General features: G+C 46.0%; 1 protein-coding gene and 1 long non-coding RNA gene across 2 annotated transcripts in view; one reads left to right on the forward strand and one right to left on the reverse strand.

Moving 5' to 3' along the window:
- The window catches only part of LOC101805210 (avidin), a 67,556-nt gene extending 51,893 nt beyond the window's left edge, over positions 1 to 15,663 (reverse strand). Inside the window, exon 1 of the mRNA XM_027444048.3 lies at positions 15,615 to 15,663. Within this exon, the coding sequence (XP_027299849.2) occupies positions 15,615 to 15,648 (34 nt within the window). The 5' untranslated portion in view covers positions 15,649 to 15,663. The remainder of the gene's footprint in view (positions 1 to 15,614) is intronic.
- On the forward strand, positions 7,837 to 21,896 carry LOC119713683 (uncharacterized). Its single transcript, XR_005260888.2, has 3 exons — positions 7,837 to 12,845; positions 16,055 to 16,444; positions 16,725 to 21,896. It is a non-coding gene; the product is annotated as an uncharacterized lncRNA (long non-coding RNA).
- Positions 21,897 to 22,600: the final 704 nt, after the last annotated feature.

A 22,600-nucleotide genomic window follows, 5' to 3' on the forward strand; every position in this document is an offset into this window, starting at 1 on the left:
CCCCAGTTACGTCACCTACCATTGAGGAAAGCCTGGCTCTAGTGTCTTTGTAATTCACTTTCAAATAATTGTAGGCTGCTACTACATCACCTCCTCACCATGTGAGTTCAGGTCAGCTCCATCAGCCTCTCCTTGTAGGACAGCCCCTGACCATTCTAGTCCCCCTTTACTGCCCCTCTCTATCAATGCCTTGCTATTTTGCATAATATCCACCTCACCTGACTTTATATTGTGCATGTATTTGTTGAGGATGCTCACTATATCAAATGTGGAATAATGTGAACCTGAATAGCACCTTGGGGCCTTCACTCATTATCAATTTTGAAGCAGACAATTCCATTGCTTGCTGCCTATTTGAGCCTATTTTGAACCACCAAATAGTTTTTTTGTTTTGTTTTGTTTTTTCTTTTTCCCAACCCATTCTTCCAAACTCTTCCAAACAAAAATGTGAGAGCAGCTTGTGTCATCTTCTCCATCACAAACACAGTTATACTTACAAATGTGCTGTCATTGCAATCCCTCTATAGGTTCCCTGTGAGCATAATTTTAGGTCCTTAAAATAGATTCTTGATGCTTTTCACTTTAAATAACTACTATCATCCTCGACTTTCCCAAGAAAAATAACCCACTGATTTTACTCCACATGCACACAATCACATTTCTTTCCATGAAATCCTATGCTTTTTTTTTTTTTTTTTTTTTTTGGGGGGGGGGGAATAATTTAATATTTTTAGAAAGCAGCTTCTGTAATTTGATTGAATGTTGTCAACCTAATCTTGGTGAACCAAGCTTTAGTCGAAAGAGATATATAGTTCAGTTTCTGCTCCCTTACTAAGCCAACAAAGAACACTCAGAATGTTTTTTTCACACCTTATGTGTTTTCTCATGAAAATGCATATTCATGGTTGTTTGATATAGGAGCTCACATGGGTAAATGTATTTGCATAAACATTCAGATGAGAATATTTGCTGAAGTAATTAGAAGTTGTTTGTTTTTCACAAGTGTTTATTTGCAAGGAAATGTTTTTCTACCAAATATTCATGAATAAAGGAGGTCACGAATACAAACAAAATGATTCATAGGGATTAGCTTGAAAGAAGATTTCCCTATATGTCTGCAGTATTTTCACTCACCTCTAGTTGCTCTGTAGTCAGTCATCTGCAAAACCTGATGAGATCTGACAATGCATTTCCAAGTATGCAGGATTGTCTGAAGCATTGATGGAGGAAGTACTATTGTGTCCCTAAAGCACTGAGCTTCAGCCAGTAATTAGCAATAATAAGAAGTAAGAATATTAATTATAATAAAATAATCCTTGCCTGGCATGAGACCCTGAGTCTGGGCTAACACCTGTTCTTTATCCTCAAGATGTTATTCCCCGTTAATGCTTCCTGAGCACATTAAACTGAATCCAAAGAACAGGGTGCTATTCTGTTTCTTATAAACCAAGGAGATTTATTGTGAAGATGCTGCTTAAGTCATTTCTTCCACTTCAGAGCATGCCTTTGATTCCAGAGCTTCCTGATGTGCTGCTCCCACTTCATATAAGGAGCATGGCTCAAGCTGCACAGCACAGCACCATGCTGGTGGTGGTGGATCCTCAAAGTTCTGGGACTGGTTCCAGCATGATCCTGCCACCTCACATGCTCACCCACACTACTGCAGTCCCATCTGCAGAGTCAGTGTGTCAGCTGAGTGCTGCTGTGCTGCTTCCACTCTCTTCCATATGAAAAAGGTCATTTCTACGTGTGTTTTCTTCTTCATTCAAGGTAATGAGGAGAAACATGAAAGGATCTTTGTTCAGTATATAACAGTCATCTCATTAACCTTCTACCATAGTGGGTTTCTGAATTGTGTAGGTTGAGATTGTCAAAGCAGATGAAAGAAAGATGTTGGCCCCAGGGCCTCTGGGATCTTTCAAAAGCCTCAAATGAACTAGAATTACCAAATATTGGTGCTGCAGGTTTGACTCAAGACAGCATGAGTCCATCATCAATTTCCTGGTGCACTTCTCCCCCAAGAAACCCACTCTATATCCAATTACTGCCCATCAGGCTGGTGTAGGAGCTCTTGAGCATGTGGAAAGGGAACTCCAATGTTCAAATGAATCTCCTGAGTATTGGCACAACGGCAGCAGGTTACTCTGATAATCAGCAAGAGCACTTAGTGATGATGCAAGGATCTTGAAATATGAAAAGAGGATTCAGCATGGGTCCTGCAGCTAGAAGACGTGAAGAAGGAATGGGAGGGCCTACCTTGACAGGGTACCAAGAATTAATCTGCTCCACAGATATTCTAGCGCTGTCCTCCACCAAGCAAACAAAGCAGTCTGGGTGAGGATGGGGTAAGAGGCTTTTACGTTGGTGCTTGAAGGAGAGATTGGAGCTGGGATCTGAGATATAACAATTTCCTGGAAGCAGGGGTGGAAGAGCATAAATTGGAGAGAGAATCTCAATTTTGGTTTTCTACAACGGGAAATATCAGCTATTTTTGACTCTAATGGTAGTCATGGGAGTCTTACCAGGCATTGTCTCCAAATGGAAAGTTGTATGTAGGGTTTTCTAGAATGACCCAAGGCCCAGTAAAGCTCTTTACAGATATGCTACAACTGCTCAATCAAATTATCTTAAGAAAGAAATGAGAAAGATACAGTCCATAACAACTGCAAGTGAATGCAAGACAAACTGATTTCTGCTAGGTTGTTAATCTAGTAGTGAAATACATAACTACATCCACCAAATGGGAGCTGCAAGGCAAATTCAACCTGGAAATAATAGTTGAAGCAAGGAACTCCTGGTGTCTGAGTTCTGGCTCACAACATCTCTCAAATCAGTTTTGATGTCTCTTTCCCAGATTTCCAGTTTGATTCAAAGGGAACAGAGGTTTTCCCCAGGAACATCTATTTGAAATCACTTCCGCTGTTATGCAAGTGCTCAGATGGGCCTGGAAAATCTTCACTGGTGCAGGCAAAAGGATCCCCAAGGCAATATAATTCAGTCTTTATAATGCGGGGTGATCTCTAGGGCAAAATAAGGGGGGCAGGGGGTAAATTAATGCTAACATAAATGTTTCTATGCCCAGATTTTGCAGGTGCAGAAATATTGCTTAAGCTTCACAGCCTCAGCATATCAGAAGAGCTCCTGGTGTGGCTGTGGCCTAGCTGTTCCCTCACGGCACATTGGGCTCGACGCCTGGGGGAAGATGGAGCCAGCTGGGGTGACCCGGCCGCTGCCATGTGGCTGCCACTGCCCAGGGATCTCCACTGGTGCACAAAAAGAACCTCCTAAGAGGCAAAGTCCTCATGCTGCTCCTGCAACCCAAAGTCATGGATTAACGGGAGTTTCTGATACTTACTTGACTCAGTGCCTATCTCCAACATATACCTCACTTGCACAACTGGAAATTGTTGCTTTTGGGACATCACCGTTTTTAGGAATTGCCAATATCCTCTGCTAACACCATTAGCAACTCATATCTCATTGGAAAGCAGCTCCAGGAGAATGATCTGAGCTCAGACAGGGTGAACTGGAGCTCTGTGCCCTACTTAGCTGGTGTATATATTTGTCAGTAAGTGGGACACTCAATAACCTGAGATCTGACAGCCTTCAGATCCTGTATGGAGAGATGTCAATCATGCTGGCTTACATTAAACACCTTCCCAAGCATCTGGACCATATTATAATATTCCAACAGTGCCAAGTTACAAACATGAACCACACATGCTAATCTCCTGATCCTGTCTTATTTCCCTTTTGGACAGTCCCTGAGGGAAGGAAAAAATCTCTTTTGTGAGCATAAGAAAATTATAAGCCATGCAGCGGGGAGGGGGGAGTGAACAGGCACTACTCTGTGTATCTGCTAAGCCAAAAGTGGACTTTTGCAATTGATTTGAGAGTGTGTTTATGGCCATTTTCACTCTCTATACTGGTAATAATCATAATGGAGACATCCAGTAACTAGGGAATGGAATTAGAACAGAGGAAATCCTGTGACGTTTTGTGTGCTACTCAGTTTGAACTACGATGTGATCTCACCTCTGCAGATGAGGAGCTGAGCAAGATCAGCTCACCAGGAGGGGTAGGGTGCAGAGATCACAGGCAGGGCATTGGCCATTGGCTTGTCCTGCCGTGGGGCAGGACAGAGAGAGCTCCTCAGGAAGCATGTGGAAACCACTTTGTTGCTCAGACCAACTCAGATATGAATTTTACATCTTAAAGTAGTTTCTGGATTATTCTGAAAATACAGCTGACACAAACATATTCAGGGAATTCCTACAGCACATTGAAGATAACTTCTTGGTACAGGCACTAAGGGAGCCAATGCAGAAAGGTGGCCTCACAGATCTGCTGCGTGCAAACATGAAGGATCTTGTGCGACGTGGCAATTGTTGGCCGCCTCAGCAGCAGTGACCACAAAGTAGCCAAGTGCAAAATCTCTAGTGGCAGAAGGAAAAATGCCAGCAAACGATTCTGTGATTTTCTTCTGAGAGAGTGAATTTAGTGAGGGTAAAGAACATTTTTCTGATGATACTTGGGACGGCATTCTTGGTGTGCAAACATGCTGGTGTAACTCAGGCACACCATGCCCCTTTTCCCCATACAGCTTTCCCCCGTGTCCAGGAGCACAGATCAGTATGAATGTACCCACAGTCCATCTGTTTTCAGACAAGGGCACAGTCAGGTAAGCAAACAATGCAACTACAACAACAGGAAGCTTCTTGCATATCTTAAGGATACTGAGATGGAAGATCTTGGCAGCACTTTCTGAGAGATGTTCAGCATCCCCAGGGACTCAGACAAATCCTTGCTCTTTGGGAAACTTCTCCAAAAGCTGCTTCTGCCTCATGGAGTATCAGAAGTTGCACAGTGAAGACCACAAAGTCTTCTCAGTTCTGACAGGATCAAATGTGAGGAGCTGGAAAGGCCTTTCCCAAGACAAATTTTAGAAAAGCAGCAGCATGCATTTGAGTCCTGGTACATTTCCCCTGCCACAATGACCTTCAGGTGACCTTGCTGCCCAGTGTGAGAGTAGCAGTAGAAATGGTTTCAGTCCACTGCAACTGGAATGGACTGGGCAGTTTGCCAAGTGAATATCTGCTGGGTTAATCACTGTGCAAATCTAATCAGGAACTGGAATGTGCCAGGCTCATTACTGAAATTAAATTCACCTCCAATTAAAGAGAGAGCTACAAGCTTCCATCATGCAGAGGTGCCCCCAGGGTGTCCCTCCCCAAAACCAACTCCAGTCCTGTTGAACTGCAGGTTTGCTGAACACCGGAGGGACGTCCAGGTGCAAGTAAGTGAATTGCTTCTTGTGCTTTTCCCTGAGGCTGTGTAAGTAGGGAGTTTGCTGATGTCCTTAATAAGTCACCCTGTGAGTCAGAAGCAACTTCAGTGGTAGGATTTCCATGAGCACTTGCCAAGAGAAAGCTAAACACACATTCAACAACTGGAACATCTCCCATGGCAGGATTGTTCCTGGCATCTATGGGCACCTTTACAAATTCTCACCTTCACACGCTGAATCTTTCCTTGGGACCTTCATGTCTTGTATCTGCATTTTAGAGCAGAATCACTCTGTCCAAATACACAAATGAACTTTGTGAAGAGGGCAGCAAGGTTGTAAAATTGAGCAGGTAAAAATGCAGAGATACTGACTTAGTTATTCAAGTTCATTTGCCCTCTTGGCTTCAGTGATCAGACTTGCACGGCCTAGTCACATCATCACCACATTGTCCCTTTATCAGTTCTTCACCTGGCCATTACAAGATTTTAAGGAAGAACTTTTAATGTCTTAAGTCAAAATATGTGTCCACAACTGAAAGCTACCTCTGGGGACTTGCCGGGACTGCACATATAATTCCCGGCCTTCTTCTTCTCTCCCCCAATACTCAAAGAAGAGCCAGTCTACAAAGATATGGGCTAAGCTTTCATTTGGAGATGACCAACATGGATGGACACCTTGAAGGCTTCACAAACACTTGTCCTTACTTCTTTCATACATTTTATATTACGCTATTCCCAAAAATACAGCTTTGGCCTCATGGTCAAATACCACTGAGAAAAGAGTCAGTGTCAGCACAGATGGGTTGCCCCAGGCTGTGGCAACGGGGATTGCAGCAGTGTTCCCACAATGTGGGCACCCAGTTCTGTGCCTCACGTGCTGATGATTCCTCCTGAATGCCAGTGACAGACCCTGCCATCAGTTCAGTGCCTGTTCAGTGCCCAAGGAGCAAAAGATCCAAGACCCAGGGTAGCACAGGACTGGTGAAATCTGTGCCCTGTGCTATGGCAGAGACCCGATGGTGAGAACAAGAATTCAAAAAAGAGAGCACTTGCTCCTAAATAAAACAGCAGCAGATCCTTGTCTAACCTATTTATAGCAAAAGCAAAGGAAATCTGTACACTAAGACCTGGGTGCAACAGGCCAAGCAGTGGCTGCACTTTCCTGAACAGGAACAGCAGAGCAGTGATGGTGAGGGATCCACCTGCACTGCAAATTCATCCTCTGCTTCAGAACCAGTGTGCTGCCTTTCTCCATCCTCTGTTTCTCCATTATCTACAGGGCATCCCAGTGTTTCTTCTGTTCCATGTCACTGAAAGGGTGCCTGACTCACTAGAAGTCACTGAAACCATCTGCTCTGTCTCTGGAGGTGCCCGGGAGAGCATGAGCCATTCCAGCACCAGTTTCCAGAATAGCATCTGTCCCGAGTTAGGATGCAGCCAGCACTTCCCAGTCCTGAAAAGCACTCTTCCAGTTCCATTATATTCTGAATCATATGCCACTTGTGGGTCACACTCTGGCCTTCTTCTGTCTGTGTGAAAACAAGTGACTGCATCTTTCTGCATGTTGCCAGCAGCTTTGTGATGCAAGGAAGCTCCCCTACCAAAATATTCACCAAACACAGCTGCGGGGCTCACAGCTGGGATGCCAGATCAGCCTTCCTGGGGTCTTCAGCATGCCTGGCTCTGCCTCTGCTCACAACATGTACACAAAGGCCTTTTGCCCAAGTTCATGTAGGGAATTCAGAAGCCAGTACAGTTCACGAGCAGATGCAGTTATCCCTTTGGAAGAACCTCTCATCAGCACCAGATTTAGTCTGCTGATTTTTTTTTTTGTTTGTTTTGTTTTTGTTTTTGACAGCATGGTTTGGTCCTTGTGGGGTCTCTTCTGAGACTTTGGATCAGCCTCTGTATAACTGAGGCCTGTTCTTCTTATTCCTGGTGAATTTTACTGCACTTCACAAGCACTTTATCAGGAGCTGTAGAAGTTGCAACGTAAAGTGCTTCAAAGCTAGAGCTGGGAGTTCAGTTCTGGTCTTTAAATAGTTTTTCTAACAGTAGCATAAAGGTTTAATTCCTGTTTGCCATTTGCCATTCTAGGGTCTATTTGACAACCAAACTACCTTCCCTCCTTCTTTCCTTCCAATTCTCCCCCCTTCCTTCCTTTTCTCCCCTCTACTGAAACCCAGCATTACATTGATGGGCCCTTTCCTACATGAAAGGTGTTCAGATGTGTGGGTCTCACACTGGGGATCTCACTCTGCTTCTTCCAGACTACACTTGCTCTCTGGCTCATGGATTTTAGCAGAGGATCTCTTGCATAAGGTAGCAGGCAGGTACCATTTACAGCCTGCAGAACCTATTCACAGCTCCCAACACAACTGCCTAAAGAGCTCAATGCTGGTTTTATTTTGGCTCTGTTTCTCTGTTTTACTTCACACTAAATTACTGTTTCCTCTTCTCTCTTGTGCTCTTGGGCAACTTTTCCACTCATTCCCTGTAGCCTCTGGAAATTTGGAGACTCCCGTGGTGACTGGTTATTGCACCTGGTGACCGTTTAATCCTCTCTCTTTCAGTCCCAAACTTAAGCCCTGCACAGCTATTGCTTATGTCAGACTGCATGGGTGCTGGTGGTCATCTGCTTCACTAGTTGCTCTCTCAGGTGCCCTGTGGAGCTCTGAAGGGAGGTTTGTGTAGCCATGGGTCAAAGGCTATTCCTGCACCCTGCCCACTGAAGGGACAGACCTGCCTGCAATACATTATATTCTGCTCCCGTTGCCTTTTGCACTGAGAATTTGACATGAAATTTCTGCCAACACTGCAATTATTCAGGAGCTGCTAGTACAAAGAGGAGCTACAAGGGTTCAGATGAATGCCTTCCACATGTTAGCAAATACCATTCAAAGAGAAAAGCTGCACTGCTTGCCAGCTCTCCTCTGCGAGGGGAATCTGGAGTGCAGGTATGAGGCAAAGCCCAAAAAGCCTTCCAGTGGGCTGCAAGGGATGGAAAGCCCTTCTTATGGAGCAGAGAGCTCAGCACTGCCCCAAGGGTTAATTAGCAGCATCCTTTGCCTTTGGAGGTGTTCATCTAAGCACTTCCTTGGTGAGGGACAGTCTTTGTTGCCTAGATACAGCCTTGCTGGGGGGGTTGAGGAAGGTACCCAGAGCTTCATTAGAAGAGGATGTTAGTGGGATTTTCAGATTTAGCTGCACTATGTAAATTATTACCCGGGGCAGCCCTGAGGCAAAGCGGCTGCCTGTTACTATCAGCCACATATCACATCCAAGCACTGACAAGACAAATAAGGGCAATCGTCCCTCTCTCCTTAATCAGGGGGATGTGATTAGCTGGTGGAGGCCTTGGCCAGGTTCTCACAAGCACAACCCAGCTTGGCGAAGTGAGGAAAGGGAGCATCCCTGCAGACACAGGCAGGGATCAAGGACAAACCCATCAGCTTTTGGAAGGGGGCAGCAAGCAACCAGCAGACTTTCATGTCTCAGTGGAAGGCTGTGGGGTATAAGCATTAGAAAATAAAGAAGACCTGAGAAAATGGTGGTTTGTAGCTGTTTTTTTCCATGTTACACATGCCTGTACTAGAAGGCTGTATAGAAGGCTGTACACCCAGCAGGCGCATCTGGCACTGAGCTGAGAGCAGTGGAAGTCAAACTGTTGAGGTGTTGAGCCAAACGCTAATCATATGCTTTCTGGGACCATCTCTTCCAGTCTGATGCCTAACAAATACCTGAAGGAACTATTTCAGTAAAAATCCAACCTTGGACAATGACAGTATAAGCAGTGTTCCCAGTTCACATTCCCTGTGGCTCCCAGCAAGGCCAGCACAGCCTAAGGGGCATCCCAGAATCTCAGTACAAAGACAAGGAGAAAAGAAGACAAACTTCGGTGATGATGAACTCATGGCTTTACAAAAACAAGCATCGCTGCTCTTTAAACCACTAAGTAAGAGGCTGGGTCTGCACATAGAGCAGTAACCTTTGATCAGTAGAGCTGCAAGTGTCCACACCTGCCTCAACAGGGCCCACACCTGGAGCACCTTGCTCAAGCCAACTTGGTGAACCAAGGCAACAGCAGCTGCTTTGGCAATGCCTGTATCAGGAGCCAGGGCATTCCCAAGGAATGGGATCAAGGGGAAAGGGAGCATCTCTGAGGACTTCTTGGGAGGGAGGATGCTTGGAGTTGGAGGGGTCCCTTGCTTGGTGAGTACCTCAGCCATGAGGCTGTGAAGATTCTCCGCCTTTCCTAGAGGAAACTGTATCTGATGTTGTTGATGCAAAGTGAAGGGTCAAAAAGAGATCACTTCCAGGGACTGAGGGTGACTCCTGCCCAGCTTGGGATCTCTGAAGCAAATCTGGGCAAATACAGAATTTATGAGGGAAACAGATTTTCTCAAGTGACAGATGTGTGTTCTTAGTGGCTCTGTCCCACATTGTCTCTCCATCTCACTCTCAGCACCCACAGTGAGCAAGAAGCACTGGGAAGAGATTTTTCCCTGGACACTGAGCAGGAAGATATCCCTCTCCTTCTCTTTCTCCTCTTCTACCTCCTCCTCCTCCTCCTTTTCCTTCTCCTCCTCTTCAGAGGGTAAAGCACCAGTGAAGAAGCCCTGGATTCCCCTGCACCTCCCTGTCAGGAGCATGGTCTGGCACTCTCCAGTCACCACTTGTGCTCACCAGATGACACAAACTCAGACAAAGTGACATTAAGCAGAGCCACCAGCAATGTAAACAACAAACCACCCTTTTCCTTGCTCTCTGCTCTGCCTTGTTTCAGGCAGGAAATAGTACTCTGCAGCCTGACTTCTGTTCGAGGCTTCTGAGAAGGGGTGGGCAGGAAGTAATGGCAGATAAAGCAACAGCCTATTAATTAGAAGGCAGCACAAATAATTGTGACCGTGATATTTATTTTCATTAGAAAAGAGGATGTGTGCAGCGGCTGCACCAGAGTATTTGAAGCTCATCCTGGCCTGGCAGTAGGAAATGATCTACTCTGACTTCACTGAGGGGCTATGTGTGGGGTAGCCTGCAAAGTCAGCTCTGACAGCCTAAAATCACAGCCCAGGTCAGGAGCTGGTGGAAGATTTGTAGTGCCAAGTGATGGCTGCATGCTTGTGACACAAATGTGACTTTGGAGCTCAGCCCTTGCTCGCTTGTGGATACAAGTAAGAAAACCTGCACATCCCCTCCATCACTGCACATATACATCAGGGGGAGGTGAAGCTCTACGTGCTTGAACCTCACTCTTTCTGAAGATGGAAATGATTCCTGAATGTAAAGAAAATGTGCAAATCCTTCTGGGCACCAGTGAGTCACTGACACACTTTTCTATGCTAGTGCCCTTCCAGCCACCCCATGCTTGCACAGCCACAAGTGTTCATGCTGTCTGGTGGTGATGATGACAACTTATTGCAAGTTGGGATGACTTTCAGTGTGAAAGTGTGGGGTATTCCCCTGGAGATTATGGGCGTTCCGAGCATGTATTTAAAAAGAAATACATAAAGAATTTGAAAATGGTTGATTTAGAAATGGAGCATCTTGGTGCAAGATTTAACATTTTAAAATTTATTTCCTTTCTCTGTCTGTGATGTATATCATTAATTGGAGCACAGGCTTTCTAAACTCCTGTGTACTTATGCTTATTTACATCTTGGACACTGGCTTCATGAGAATATTTTGGATCAGTTGGAGGTCTTAATCACAGTTCTCTCCCTTTCCCTTGGAAAGAACTTAACAATGACCATTCCCTAGCAGCTCAAGGCTAGGCAGCTCAGGGCGGTTTCAGCAGACACTGACACTGCAAGCTGCCTCCACAGATGTGTATGGGCCAGTTTGCAACTTACAGACATTGCTTTCCTCCACCTGTTGCGCTGACAGAGTTTTGACCTCTTGATCTAAAGGTTGTGCAAGAGTTTTGCCAGTTGTTTTATAAATTAGACTGGAAAACCACAGCTGTGTCTCTGACATGCTATGAGCACCGTCTCCATTTCATCAGAGTGATGATGTGTTTTGTGAGGTGACCTGTCCTGTGATCTTCCTTGCTGTTGTTTACAGACACCATTTCATAGTAGCATCTTGAACTCCTGAATCAGAGATGCAATACCTATGATGAGCAAGAAGGGCCAGCTTACAGCAGGATTGATGATGAAGTTTCTGCTCCCAGAGCATCCTCTCACCTACTGCATGTGAATCATTTTATTTCATTTTGCCTTAATATGCAAGACTGTACAACACAAATAATGTATGATAGAGTGACTCACCACCATCCAGCCATCCACATGCTGGGAGCTGGGAGTTCAGCTGGTGCAATGACTTTGTCCATCTCCCCATATGATCCAGGCCACCTCTGAATCGGAGCCTGGAAACCGGTCTGCTCACCAGTGGACTTGGGCACAACATGTTTAGTTAATTCATATAAATTCTTCTCAAAATCCTGCCATGCTGTCAATGAGCCAGCCTGGGTGACTTTGATTGCAGGAAAGATCTCAGAATGAGCAGAGACAAAACATGAAAACAGGTAAAGGAGAAAGACCACAGGAAAACAATGTCAGTGACCCCACCTGGTTGGCTGTATGAGTAAGAAAGATGATCCAGTATCCTAAACCAGCCTGGTGGGATGTGGGGCTGGTCGCCCTGACTGTCCTAGACCCAAACTGTGCTGCTGAGTTTCACTTCTGTTTTGCAGCAGAAGGCACCTGCAGGGCTGGGCAGAGCTGTCTGTAACCCCCTTGCCCAGCTGCCATGACATGCTTGCTGCATGCAAGGTAAGTTCAAGCACCAAATCAGAGATTGGAGTAGGTGAGGCTGGTTATTTAGGTACACGGGTGCTGTCCTCAGGGCAGAAGAAGAATTTCAGATAGGAGTCCTTGAACTTTTTTTCATACTGCTGAACCTGGCACAGCAGTATGAAAGGCCTTTCAGCTACTACTGGATGTGGCTGAGATGAACACCAGCCAGTGGGAGGCCTCCTGTTCTGTCTTTAACTGAGCAAAACCAAGTCCCAACCTGGCAGCAGCTGAGCTGGGAGACACATGATGCAGAAGGGCCCTTGTCCCTTCGCTGCTGCCAGCCTGGCCCCAGCCACTGATCCTCCTGCTTTTCCCTTCAGCCAGCAGTGCCTGTTGAGCTGGTGAGCAAGCGGTAGCTCAGGTGAGCCTCCTTCACTGAGAGATTTGCACCGGCCCCTGGTACTGCTGAGCTGTGGCACAGTCCCAGCAGAGCACCAGGGCACAGCTGTCATCTCAGTGCTGAAAAATGTCATCGCAGCGCAAGGAGTGGTTCCGCATGGAGCTGCACAGAGCAGCACTTCAGGAAATTACCTCCCTCTAGTGGTGGCCGTGCCCCTTCGTAAGGTCACACACGCTTTAAGCAGTGGCAGGATTTTCTGCCTGACCTTCTACATAGCACGGCATCAGAGGAGAGTGGTGGCCCTGGACATCCCAGGAGCTGCTTCTGCCAAACTGCAGATGGCCTGCAGTGATCCCTGCTCTCTGACAAGACACCGCAAATCTCTGGGAGGTGATGCCTGCAGTCAGAGCTGGAACGAGCAGGTAGGTGAGAGGAGCTGAGCAAAAAAGATGGCAGGAAGGAAAGTAGACCAGGGAAGAAATGCGTGACTTCAGGGTGCTGATGTCCTCCAGAAGTCGAGGGAGCTGTTAGGGGGAGATTAATCTGAGCATCCCCCGCAGCTGTATGGAAATATGGGAGCTGTTGAATAACAAAACAAAGCCAGATTCACCAAGAAGGAAATGTTGACCCATCTGTCATGGTCTGCACTGAAAGCAGTGAAAGTTCAGAGGGCACTTTGGAGATAAACAGAAAACTGAACTTTATTAACTGTGGAGCTGAGTGTCCTTGAAATAAGTGTCCTGAAAACAGTGAATTTTACAACTACTGCCATAGAAAGGAGCATTATGCAAATATATGCAAAGTGAGCAAGGGATACCTGATAACAGAAAGTGACAATGAAAATAGAAGGTGAATTGTTCACTGGGAGATGTCCTAAACAAAAGAGAAAATAACTGAAGAATTAGAGACCCTCACACTACTAAACTTGATCAAGGCACTCAGATGATGTGTAGGCAGTACAAGGCATCCTAAGAAAGTAAGTCTGCAAATCAGAAAGGAAAACAAAACCCTGAAAAAGGCTAACTTCAGGGATTGCAAAGATTGAAGGCCAACTAACCACAAGACATTTGGTTAATCAATGAGGCATCTGGCTGCACTCCACCCTTCTGCACTGAAGAGATCAGGTTTTGCAGGAACTAAAATGAAGAGAGGATTGAACTGTTTCAGAAAATGGCTGCTTTGTGGTGACAGGATACATGAAGTGATGGAATCAGCAAAGGGTTGTGTCCCTCAGAAGCAGCTTCATATAGGTGTGAAAATACCTATTTTTTTACAACTAAAATACCTATTTTTTTACAACTAAAATACCTATTTTTTTACAACTCTGGAAGTACTAAGTCTGGAAATAGCTGAAGAAAAGTACAGAAATGCAGCTCAGTTCTTCAGATATCCCAACATTATCAATTTCTCATCAAAGTACCCATTAACCCACATTTAATGGATTTGACATCTTGAAATGGCCCCAAGTTTGTCCCATTCACTATGCTTTAAAGACAAGCATCTGACATGTCTTCAAGAAATGAGAATATACAGGGAGAAAAAAAAAAAAAAAAAAAAAAAAAAAAAAGGAAAAAGAAAACAACTTGCAAAGTAGTGAGGAGCAATGCCACAGCGCAACCAGTCAGCAAAGAACCTTGTGGACTGCATTGTACATTAATGATAATTATGAATTAGTACATTGCTTTCTGAAGATTAATTAATTGATAAATAGAATAAGGACTGGTAGCCCTAATCTGTGGCAGGGTGCCATCACATAAACTTTTCTATAAACAACAAAAACAAAGATGTTGCACAAAGGAACTCAGCCAGTGCAGGAGACAGCAGAAAGGAGACCTTGCAGATCAGACCATGGGTTAAGGAAGTTGTCTGGAAATGTCACTGCAGGAGCATGGCACAGTGGTGCTGCAGTTTGTTAGATCAGAGGTTGGACTCAATGATCTTGAGGTCTCTTCCAACCTAGACAGTTCTGTGATTCTGTGATTCTGTTTTTATGCCATCTGTCTTGCTCTGATGACTAGAGCCCAGAGTGGACTGTATGTTACATTTGCTTCCAGAGCTGTTATTCAGATGGAGGAGCTGAAAGAACATGAAAGCCGGGGAAGTAATTGCTTGCTGTAATACCACAGAAGCAACAAAAGGCAAAATCTGTGCATTGGAAAAGCCAGGAACAGAGTACAATGGGAAATAATGCAGTGTGGGTGCTAAATTCCTGTAGGCACTGGGAAAAGGTCATGTTTTAAAGACTCAAAGTCAGGGTTGCAGATGTAGATACCCCTGCAATCTCTGCTGTCTCTTGGGGATTGGGTCATTCTGCCTGGCTCTTTATGGCTTGTCTGGATCTGGCGTAAGTGCCCCATGCGCTGAGCATCCACCATGTCATTTAAGAGATGGTATCTTCACATTGCAGTAGACCAGGTTGCCAAGAGTGCTGCTTTGATTCAAGTTATTTACACTAAAATTTCCTTTTCTATATTCTGTCCTCTCTCCTCTGTTTTCATATTCAGACATGAATATCTTACAAACCAATTGCCCAGAGTTATGTTTGTGGGGCAGAACGGACAGAACAGAAACCACAGAGACAAATGAGCTCCACGACTTTGTTGGCAGAAACAAAGCTTTCTTGTTGGTTTGGGGGCATCAGGTATAGCTTCACATACAGAGTTCTTAGATGTGTTCTAAGCAAGGACCAAGAAACATTCATTAAGAATAATATTATAGCTTCCTTTTAAAGCAGCATTTATGGAAGCATGAGTCAAAATACTGTTTATGAGACAAAATACAGTTTATGAGTCAAAATACAGTTTCTGCAGGGATCCCCACAAAGTCATTTGAATCATACACTAGTCTGGGACCAGGGCAATCATTCTCACAACTTGGTCAGCGAAGAGAGGTTAGGTAGGGAGAAGTTATGTTACAAAAACTTCATCTGGAGGTGGAATGACATGATCTCACATTCTTAGCATCAGCCAGCTCAGTGCGTCAGCATTGGCAATCAGTTATCCCAGCTTGTAAACAAGCTTGTAATCACAGCACTCCATGGCAGCATTCATTGGAACACACCTGGAAAGGTATGCTTGTTTTTAAAGAGAAATCCAAGAAGCAGCTTTTAGCCTGGCAGATTTTGATTGCACTTCCACAGATGTAATTATTGAATGCATTGATTTCATTAACCATAATGAGCACTTCCTTACCCATTTGTCCATAGCTTTCTTCAGTGGATGGCATAGTGCTTGCATAGTAGCAGGTCCCTCAGTCCCACCTGGCAGTGCATGACTCAGGATGGCTCCAGCACCACAATGCGATGCAAACATGTAGCCCTCCATTATTTCTTTTCACCCAGATGAATGAACCCTGAATCAGATGTCAATAACTATTTGACATTCTTGGAGATCTCTGCATGCTGGTGAGTTTATCTCCATACAATTTCCCTGTTGAGAAAGCAACAAAGGGCTTCAGCAACTGCTGCTCTGTGCAATAGGAAGCTGTGGTAGAGATTGAGCAATCTAAGGAATGCTTGAAACGCCTACTTGAGTATTGGCTCTGGAGCCCTGTGTTTTGCCTTTTCTATGCATCCTGTTGGTTAGATGTTTCAGTTCTTCATTTCATGTCACTTGGCCTCACTTTTTGGCAGGATCCTTCCCTCCTTGCCAGAAGCCCAGTGCTGTGTTTGTGGAGCAGAGTGCACAGGATGGAAGCAGATGAACAGGAATACACATGAATACATCACCAACTCTTACTGACCATTACATGAAGTTGTCTGGACCAACGGAACAACATCCTGTGTGTGACACAGCATCTTGAGTCAGCATTTGCATCATTCAACCCTTTATCTGCATAGGTCACTTTTCATTTCTGCTGAGCCCAAGGAACTGTGGCCATGGTTGTCCCATCATCATACTTCACTCATGAGCAGCTCACCCAGAGCTCTGGCTCTGCAAACACTGACAGTAACCAGGCAGTAATAAGTCTCACTGTTTGGGACCACAAACATGATCTCTGTGGAAATCACCATTTCAGATAGGTAAGCAGCTCCCTCTTTTAGCCCGTTGTGGGGAGCTAACTCTCCAGCAGGGCAGTGTGTGTGGTGCTGGGTACTGCAAGTCTCTCTGCCCAGGAGCTCCTAAATGCAGAGAGTTTACCTGCAGGTGGAATTCGGGGGGAAGGGGAGAAGGGCAGTGGTTTGCAGTGATTCATGTCATTGCTACCTTGCCCATTGTGCCAGCCCTGTGGTAGTTACATCGACACACCTTTCATCGGGAAATGAACAAATGATGATACAATCTTGTGATGTCTCCCCACAGCTACATTTTGAAATCCCCATGTCATAGCCTAACCTGAAACTTCATCAGTCTTCGTGTGTATTCCTGCTGTTCCAAACCATGGTCTCTGTGTCTGGAGATCCTCCATTCAAACCATCTCTTTCCAGCATAGCGTACATGTACGGGCACAATGAGGCCTGCTCTGTTTGGTACCAGGTCTGTCATAAGCCTGCCTTTGGTGCTGTGAAAAGGAGACTTGTGTCTACTGGAGATGCAGGAGGGGGAAGTGTCTGGTGCTATTCCTCCACCTGGGAGTTTTGTGGACTCACAGTGTGCTGGGACCTGAGCTGTTACTGTAAGTCCTGTACATCCTTTCTCATGTGCTGCTTTTCCAGGTGAACACATTTGACTGCCCAAAACCAACCCATGACCACAGCTGACAGCAATGGTGACTGAAACACTATCCATAGAGGGTGCCCACTCCACAAGATGAGAATGTCTCCTAGCTCCTAGTCTGGATGAGACAGAGCAGCTTTCTGCCCCTATGAACTAACGGAGCTAGGGCTGTGGCTGCATTCCTGATTTGACCAGCCCTGATGAGACCCAGCCTGCATCTCCCCACGTGCAGAGGGGCTGCCCTTGTGAGAGAGCACATTTGGGAGCTGGGAGAGAGGGGAAGAGTTGCACTGACATGCACTGCAGGCAGAAAACCCTTCTGAAGAATACGCGTTTCAGTGCTACCGACTCTTTTTTGCTTCTCTCCCAGAGCACTGCAGGGGCTTGAGCATGCTGGGTGTCTGCAGCCTCTCGTGTTTCCTGTTTTCATTCCAGTATCTGAAATGCTAACATACTGCATGCCTTGAATTCCAGCCCTGACGCACCAGGAAAAGGGGCCAAGGGCAGATGCATGGGAGTCTTGGAGCCTTTCGTGCCCTTTCCTCAGTCAGGCTGGGGATATTGATAACTCCCTGATTCTGTCCTTCATCCACTTTCCTCCCTTCTCTCATCTCTTTCCAAGACTTTCTGTATTATCCCTCACTATTTAATGCTAGCATATTCTTCTGGCAGAGAAGGGCTCTGATTTGCCCTTCTTTGCTAAAAGCAGCAGCCAGAAGAGCTCCCTTTCTGAATCAGAAAGGGATGATTCAGAAAGTGTGTACAAAAGATTGCTCTGAGATTCATGAGCTTTTGCAAAATATGTAACATAGTGGACATAATACCATTTCCCCATTGTAGTGATAGCTTGCTAATTCCTCCCTCTTCATGGTATAAATCAGGAGTAAAACCCTTTAGGCAGTGGAAGGATTCTTTTAGCAAATATTTAATAACACTGCTTTCTGCGCAGCATCAACCAGACGCATCTGTTACGTGCCGTCCCTCAAGTCCCCATCCAGCACGCACACCGTGCCCAAGACACACAAAACATGCAGATTTGGCAATTCGTGATTTAAGAGACAAATCCTGACAAAATTACAGTGGTTAGTTGAGGCCAGATGTTGAGAGCAGAAATGTGGACTCTAAGCTGTGGCCAAGGCAAAACCCAAGCAACGTGCAATGGCACGGGAGCTTTCCAGCCCCATCTGCAGCACCTGCTGTTGGCAGGACCCACTCTCATTTCATCCCCTGCTAATGTCTGCAGGAGCTCATGTCACTGCTCAGCTTTGGCCAAGGCAAAGCTGGTAGCTGTGCCCACAGACGGGCAAGACATGTACTGCAATTTCCAGTACTGATAGCATCGCTCAAAGGATTTCTTCCAAAAACTGTGCTGGCCCAGGGGCAGCTGCCTTTCCCCATGAGGAAGGTGACAGTAGTGTGAGAGTGAGTCACGGAGAAGCAGCAGATTTCCACCCAAAGTGGAGCTTTCTCCACACATAGCCATCCCACTCTGCCCATGACTTTGAGCTTGCAGCTTTTCTGTCCCAAAAGAAAGCAGCTCCACTTTTTTATGTACCTACTGCCTGTTCCTCTGTGACTCCCTGCCTGCCCCCTCTCCCAGCTTCAGGGACCTGAATATCCCAGACCCACTGTCAGTGTGGAGAGGAGTGGGGCAGGGAGGGAAGGATCATCTCCAGGTGGCATAAGAGATAAGGGCAGAGGAGCAGCAGTGAAAGACCACTCCAGCAGGACAGCAGGTCTCAGCCCAACCCACAGAGTTCAGGTTTCCAGCCTAGGATCAGCTGTCTTTGAGGGCTACTACTCAGGTGTCTCTGCAAGATCAGATAACCCTTCAGATAACAGCAGACTTTAGTCCCGAGGCACAGCTCACACTCCTGGAAGTGCCTTAAGGACATGGAAGCTGAAACCCCCTGTGCTGGACGAGAGCAGCTCCTGCTCATGGAGATGTTGTGAAGCGAGGCAATGCCCTGTGCTCCCTGCAGGCCATGCGGAGCCATTGGGGCTGCAGCATCCTCCGTCCCCCAGCTGCAGCTGCCCATCCACAGGGGGATCCTGAACACAGCACCCAGAAGCTTCGTGGGCTGACCCCAACTCCTCTGAGACCACTTCAGCTCCATGTCAGTAGTTGGTTCCTTTGTTTTGGGCTTCTCATGAAAACTTCTCTTTTTCATTGTTTAAAACCATATCCTATTCCCAGCATCTTGAACTGAAAGGTATAAAAGACAAATGGTTTCTCGCACAATGTTTTAATTATTTAGTTAAAGAAGGGGCTGTATTTTGTCTTATTTTACTCACTTAGAGACACAGGCAGTTTAAAGTGGACATGCAATTAATTAAAATTGATAGCTCTACTTTTTCAGGAAGCTTATTTTTTTTTAAAAATGTTGCTTTCACTAGTGTTTTCTTTTTACTACCTTCACCATCCTCTCCCTTACTTTTTACCTTTGCTGCATCTGAGACATGTTTTTCTTGTGAGAAAAGTAAAAAAAAAATTGAAAAACAGAAAACCACGTGAGAGATGAGAAAAAGTGATCAAATTGCCTATTTCTTCTAGGTCAAAAGCACAGAATCGGTGTGCAATGTTCTCCAGCATTCTTGCACAGCTCTAGGAAAGAGGCTTGTTCTGAAAAGGCTGTTCTGATGAAATCACATTTTCCATTACCAAAAAAAAAAAAAAAAAAAAAAAAAGTCTTCATCAAAGACATCTTGACAGCTTGACCTTGGCTTTGCTAGCTGGCTGGAGCAGGGATTCTCTCAGTTCTTTACATAAGTGTTTACAGGGACTGAAGTGCCTACAGCAGAGGCTGCTCCTGTGCCCATATGTGTTGTGACCCTTCTTCCCAGCTGGGCCATTCCAGGCTGTAATGTCAGGCAGGGCTCAGTGGTCAACATCGACATCCCAGCCAGAGAGGAGCTGAAGCCTCAGCAGCCACAGAGGGAGGCCTCTTCTTTCTCCAGATGAAGCTTCTCCATTGCAAGAGACACACAGACAGGAACCATGTGGTTGGAGCCTGCCGAAGTGGGGCAAGCCATGGATCCATGAGGTCCTTGTGCTGGATGGAGCCAGCCCCCATCCTTCCCAGAGCCTGTAGGTGCAGCCCCATCTGGTGGCAGCAAGACCAGTCAGAAGAGTCCAGCTCTGCTTGCTGCCTGTCCTTCAGCCTTGTCTAAGGCCGGTCCCTGCCAGAGGCAGTTTGTGCATCACATACTGATGGCTGAACCCAGTTTGGCAATGCCTTCGCACAAATATAAAGAACAAGTGGTAAGGGGTCTAAAACAGATCCTCTGATATCTTGCTTCTGTGTGCCTTTCCAAGTGGCCTTTCCCCAACACATTTTTAACATCACTGACAAAAGAAGCATATCTTGCATTTTCTGTATCTAATCATAAGAAGGTCTCATCCTGAGTTTTGCTCTTACTCCTGATCCTTCTGCAGTTTTCTGAAAGCCATTAGTTATCCCACCTCCTTCTGAAATTCACTTAATCTTTGAGGATGAAAATTCATGAAGATGCATAAAAAGGACTGAAAACTTGTGTGCATGTGAGGACTGCCCCATTATGATAATGAACAGAAATGAGAAATATAGCAGGGGTATTCAGGGTTTAAGTCAATATCATTTAAGCTGATCTTCAGAGATTAGACTGAGGCTTAAGGCAGAAGGAAATGTCCTGCACCTTTGGCCTCAGGGTACCTGCACCTTCTGATCACTGTCACCTCAAGGAGCAGGGTCCAATTGTACAGCGCTTGCTCTTTCTGAACAGATGTGGTGTCCTTACAATCCTAGGAGAAAGGCTCAGGGACTGCTTTACTCAGTTTCCTAGACACACAGGTGTTTGCTGACAGAGAACATAGCTTTGATAGTGCAGTGTGGCCAGAGGTGACCTAAGTGGTTTGTCCATCTGTGCTGGAGCCCCCAGAGTTGTTCCCTGCAGGATCTAATCCCTGGGGTTTGCTCCTTGCCCTTCTACATGCACACCCTACAGCTATTGCTTCTCAGCTCAGGGAGCCCATGAGCTTATGCTCAAACACAGGGGTGGGTCCCCAGGAGGACATGGGACATGTTCAGCTCCCTCTTCACTGCCATTTGGGCTCCAGACATCTGTGTGCCAAGTGACATACCAAAATCCTTCACCTCCAGAAAAGCTTTTTCCACAATAGCTCAGCACAGTGTGGCTTACTACCATTTTAAACAGGGCAGACACTAGTGTGAGCCACTGCTTCCCTTGGTCTGATAAACCTACTCCATCCCAGGCTTGGTCTCACATGGTCCTGCCCTCCACTGCTGTCTCTCCTGCAGGCCAAAATCAGCATTCTGGGGAGGAAGGTGGGTAGTGCTGAGGTTTGTAAGCAAAATAAATCAAGAGCCTGGAGCTTCCATCTGTCTCTCCCTGAATGCTATGCAAGGCAGAAGCCCAGGCATCCCATTAGCCCCTCTGCTGCTGGCAGGACTCCCAGCTCCCTCCATTTGTGACCAGCCAACATGCCCTTCATTTTTCCTCTCAACCTTTATTTAATGCATTTGTGAGTCCAATGTCAGCACTGCTTCCAGATAAAAGCATCTGCTCGAGATAAAAGCATCAGCTGGAGACATCAATGTGATTTCTAAGTACATGAAGAACAGAAGGTGCCCTCACAGTGGGTCCGACCTTCACAGGAAGGAGCCAATGGGACCATCAGTGGGTATGATGTAGGGCAAGGCTAGAGGAGGGGCTTGGTGGACCATGCTGGGGAGCAGGTAGGAGCAGGGGTGTTCACTTTTGTCAGAACAGGTCTTCCATGCTTTAAGAGAGCTTGCTGAGGAGCTGGTCACCATAGCAGCCCAGGGGTGAGAGGAGGTGAGGGGTATCAGGTAGGGAAGGGCCAGAGGGGTCTGTGATATGGTGGCTTTGGGGGTCAGTGATGAGCAGGGAATGGGGGTGGGGGATGAGGGGAGAAAGCTGAGCAGGGAGCCTGACGGATGGTGGTGGTACTATGAGAACAGAGCTCCTTTGAGGAGGGCAGAGTGGAAAGGTGATCTCGTGGCTTTCCCTACAGGCTTATCTTGATGAGGGACAGTGTCCAGTTTGAACTATGGCAGGACACAGCTGGAACAAAAGAGTGAGGAGGGGCCAGCCAGGCCTGGCAGTGTGTCGGGGATGATGCAGATCAGGATGGGAGTGCTCAACTTCCCGGCAAGCGGAATGCCCGCTCTGCACTAACATATGCAGAAAGATAATCAGAAAGGCTGAAGCCCAGCACAAGCTCAACCTACCACTATGCTTAAAGATAACAAAAAATGTTTTTACAAATATATTAACAGTAAGAGGAGGGCCAATGAGAATAAAACTCCATCCTTTACTGGATGTGGTGGGAAACATGACTACTAAGGGTAAGGAAAAGCCTGAGATTCTCAAAGCCTTCTTTACATCTTTCTTTAATAGTCAGATCAGTTATCCTCGGGCTTCTCAGCCTCCTGATCTGAAAGTCTGGGAAGGGGAGCATAATAAACCCCTTGCAGTTCAGGTGGAAGCAGTCAGAGACC

This window comes from Anas platyrhynchos, chromosome 24 (assembly GCF_047663525.1).
Source record: "Anas platyrhynchos isolate ZD024472 breed Pekin duck chromosome 24, IASCAAS_PekinDuck_T2T, whole genome shotgun sequence".
NCBI classification, from domain to species: Eukaryota; Metazoa; Chordata; class Aves; order Anseriformes; family Anatidae; genus Anas; species Anas platyrhynchos.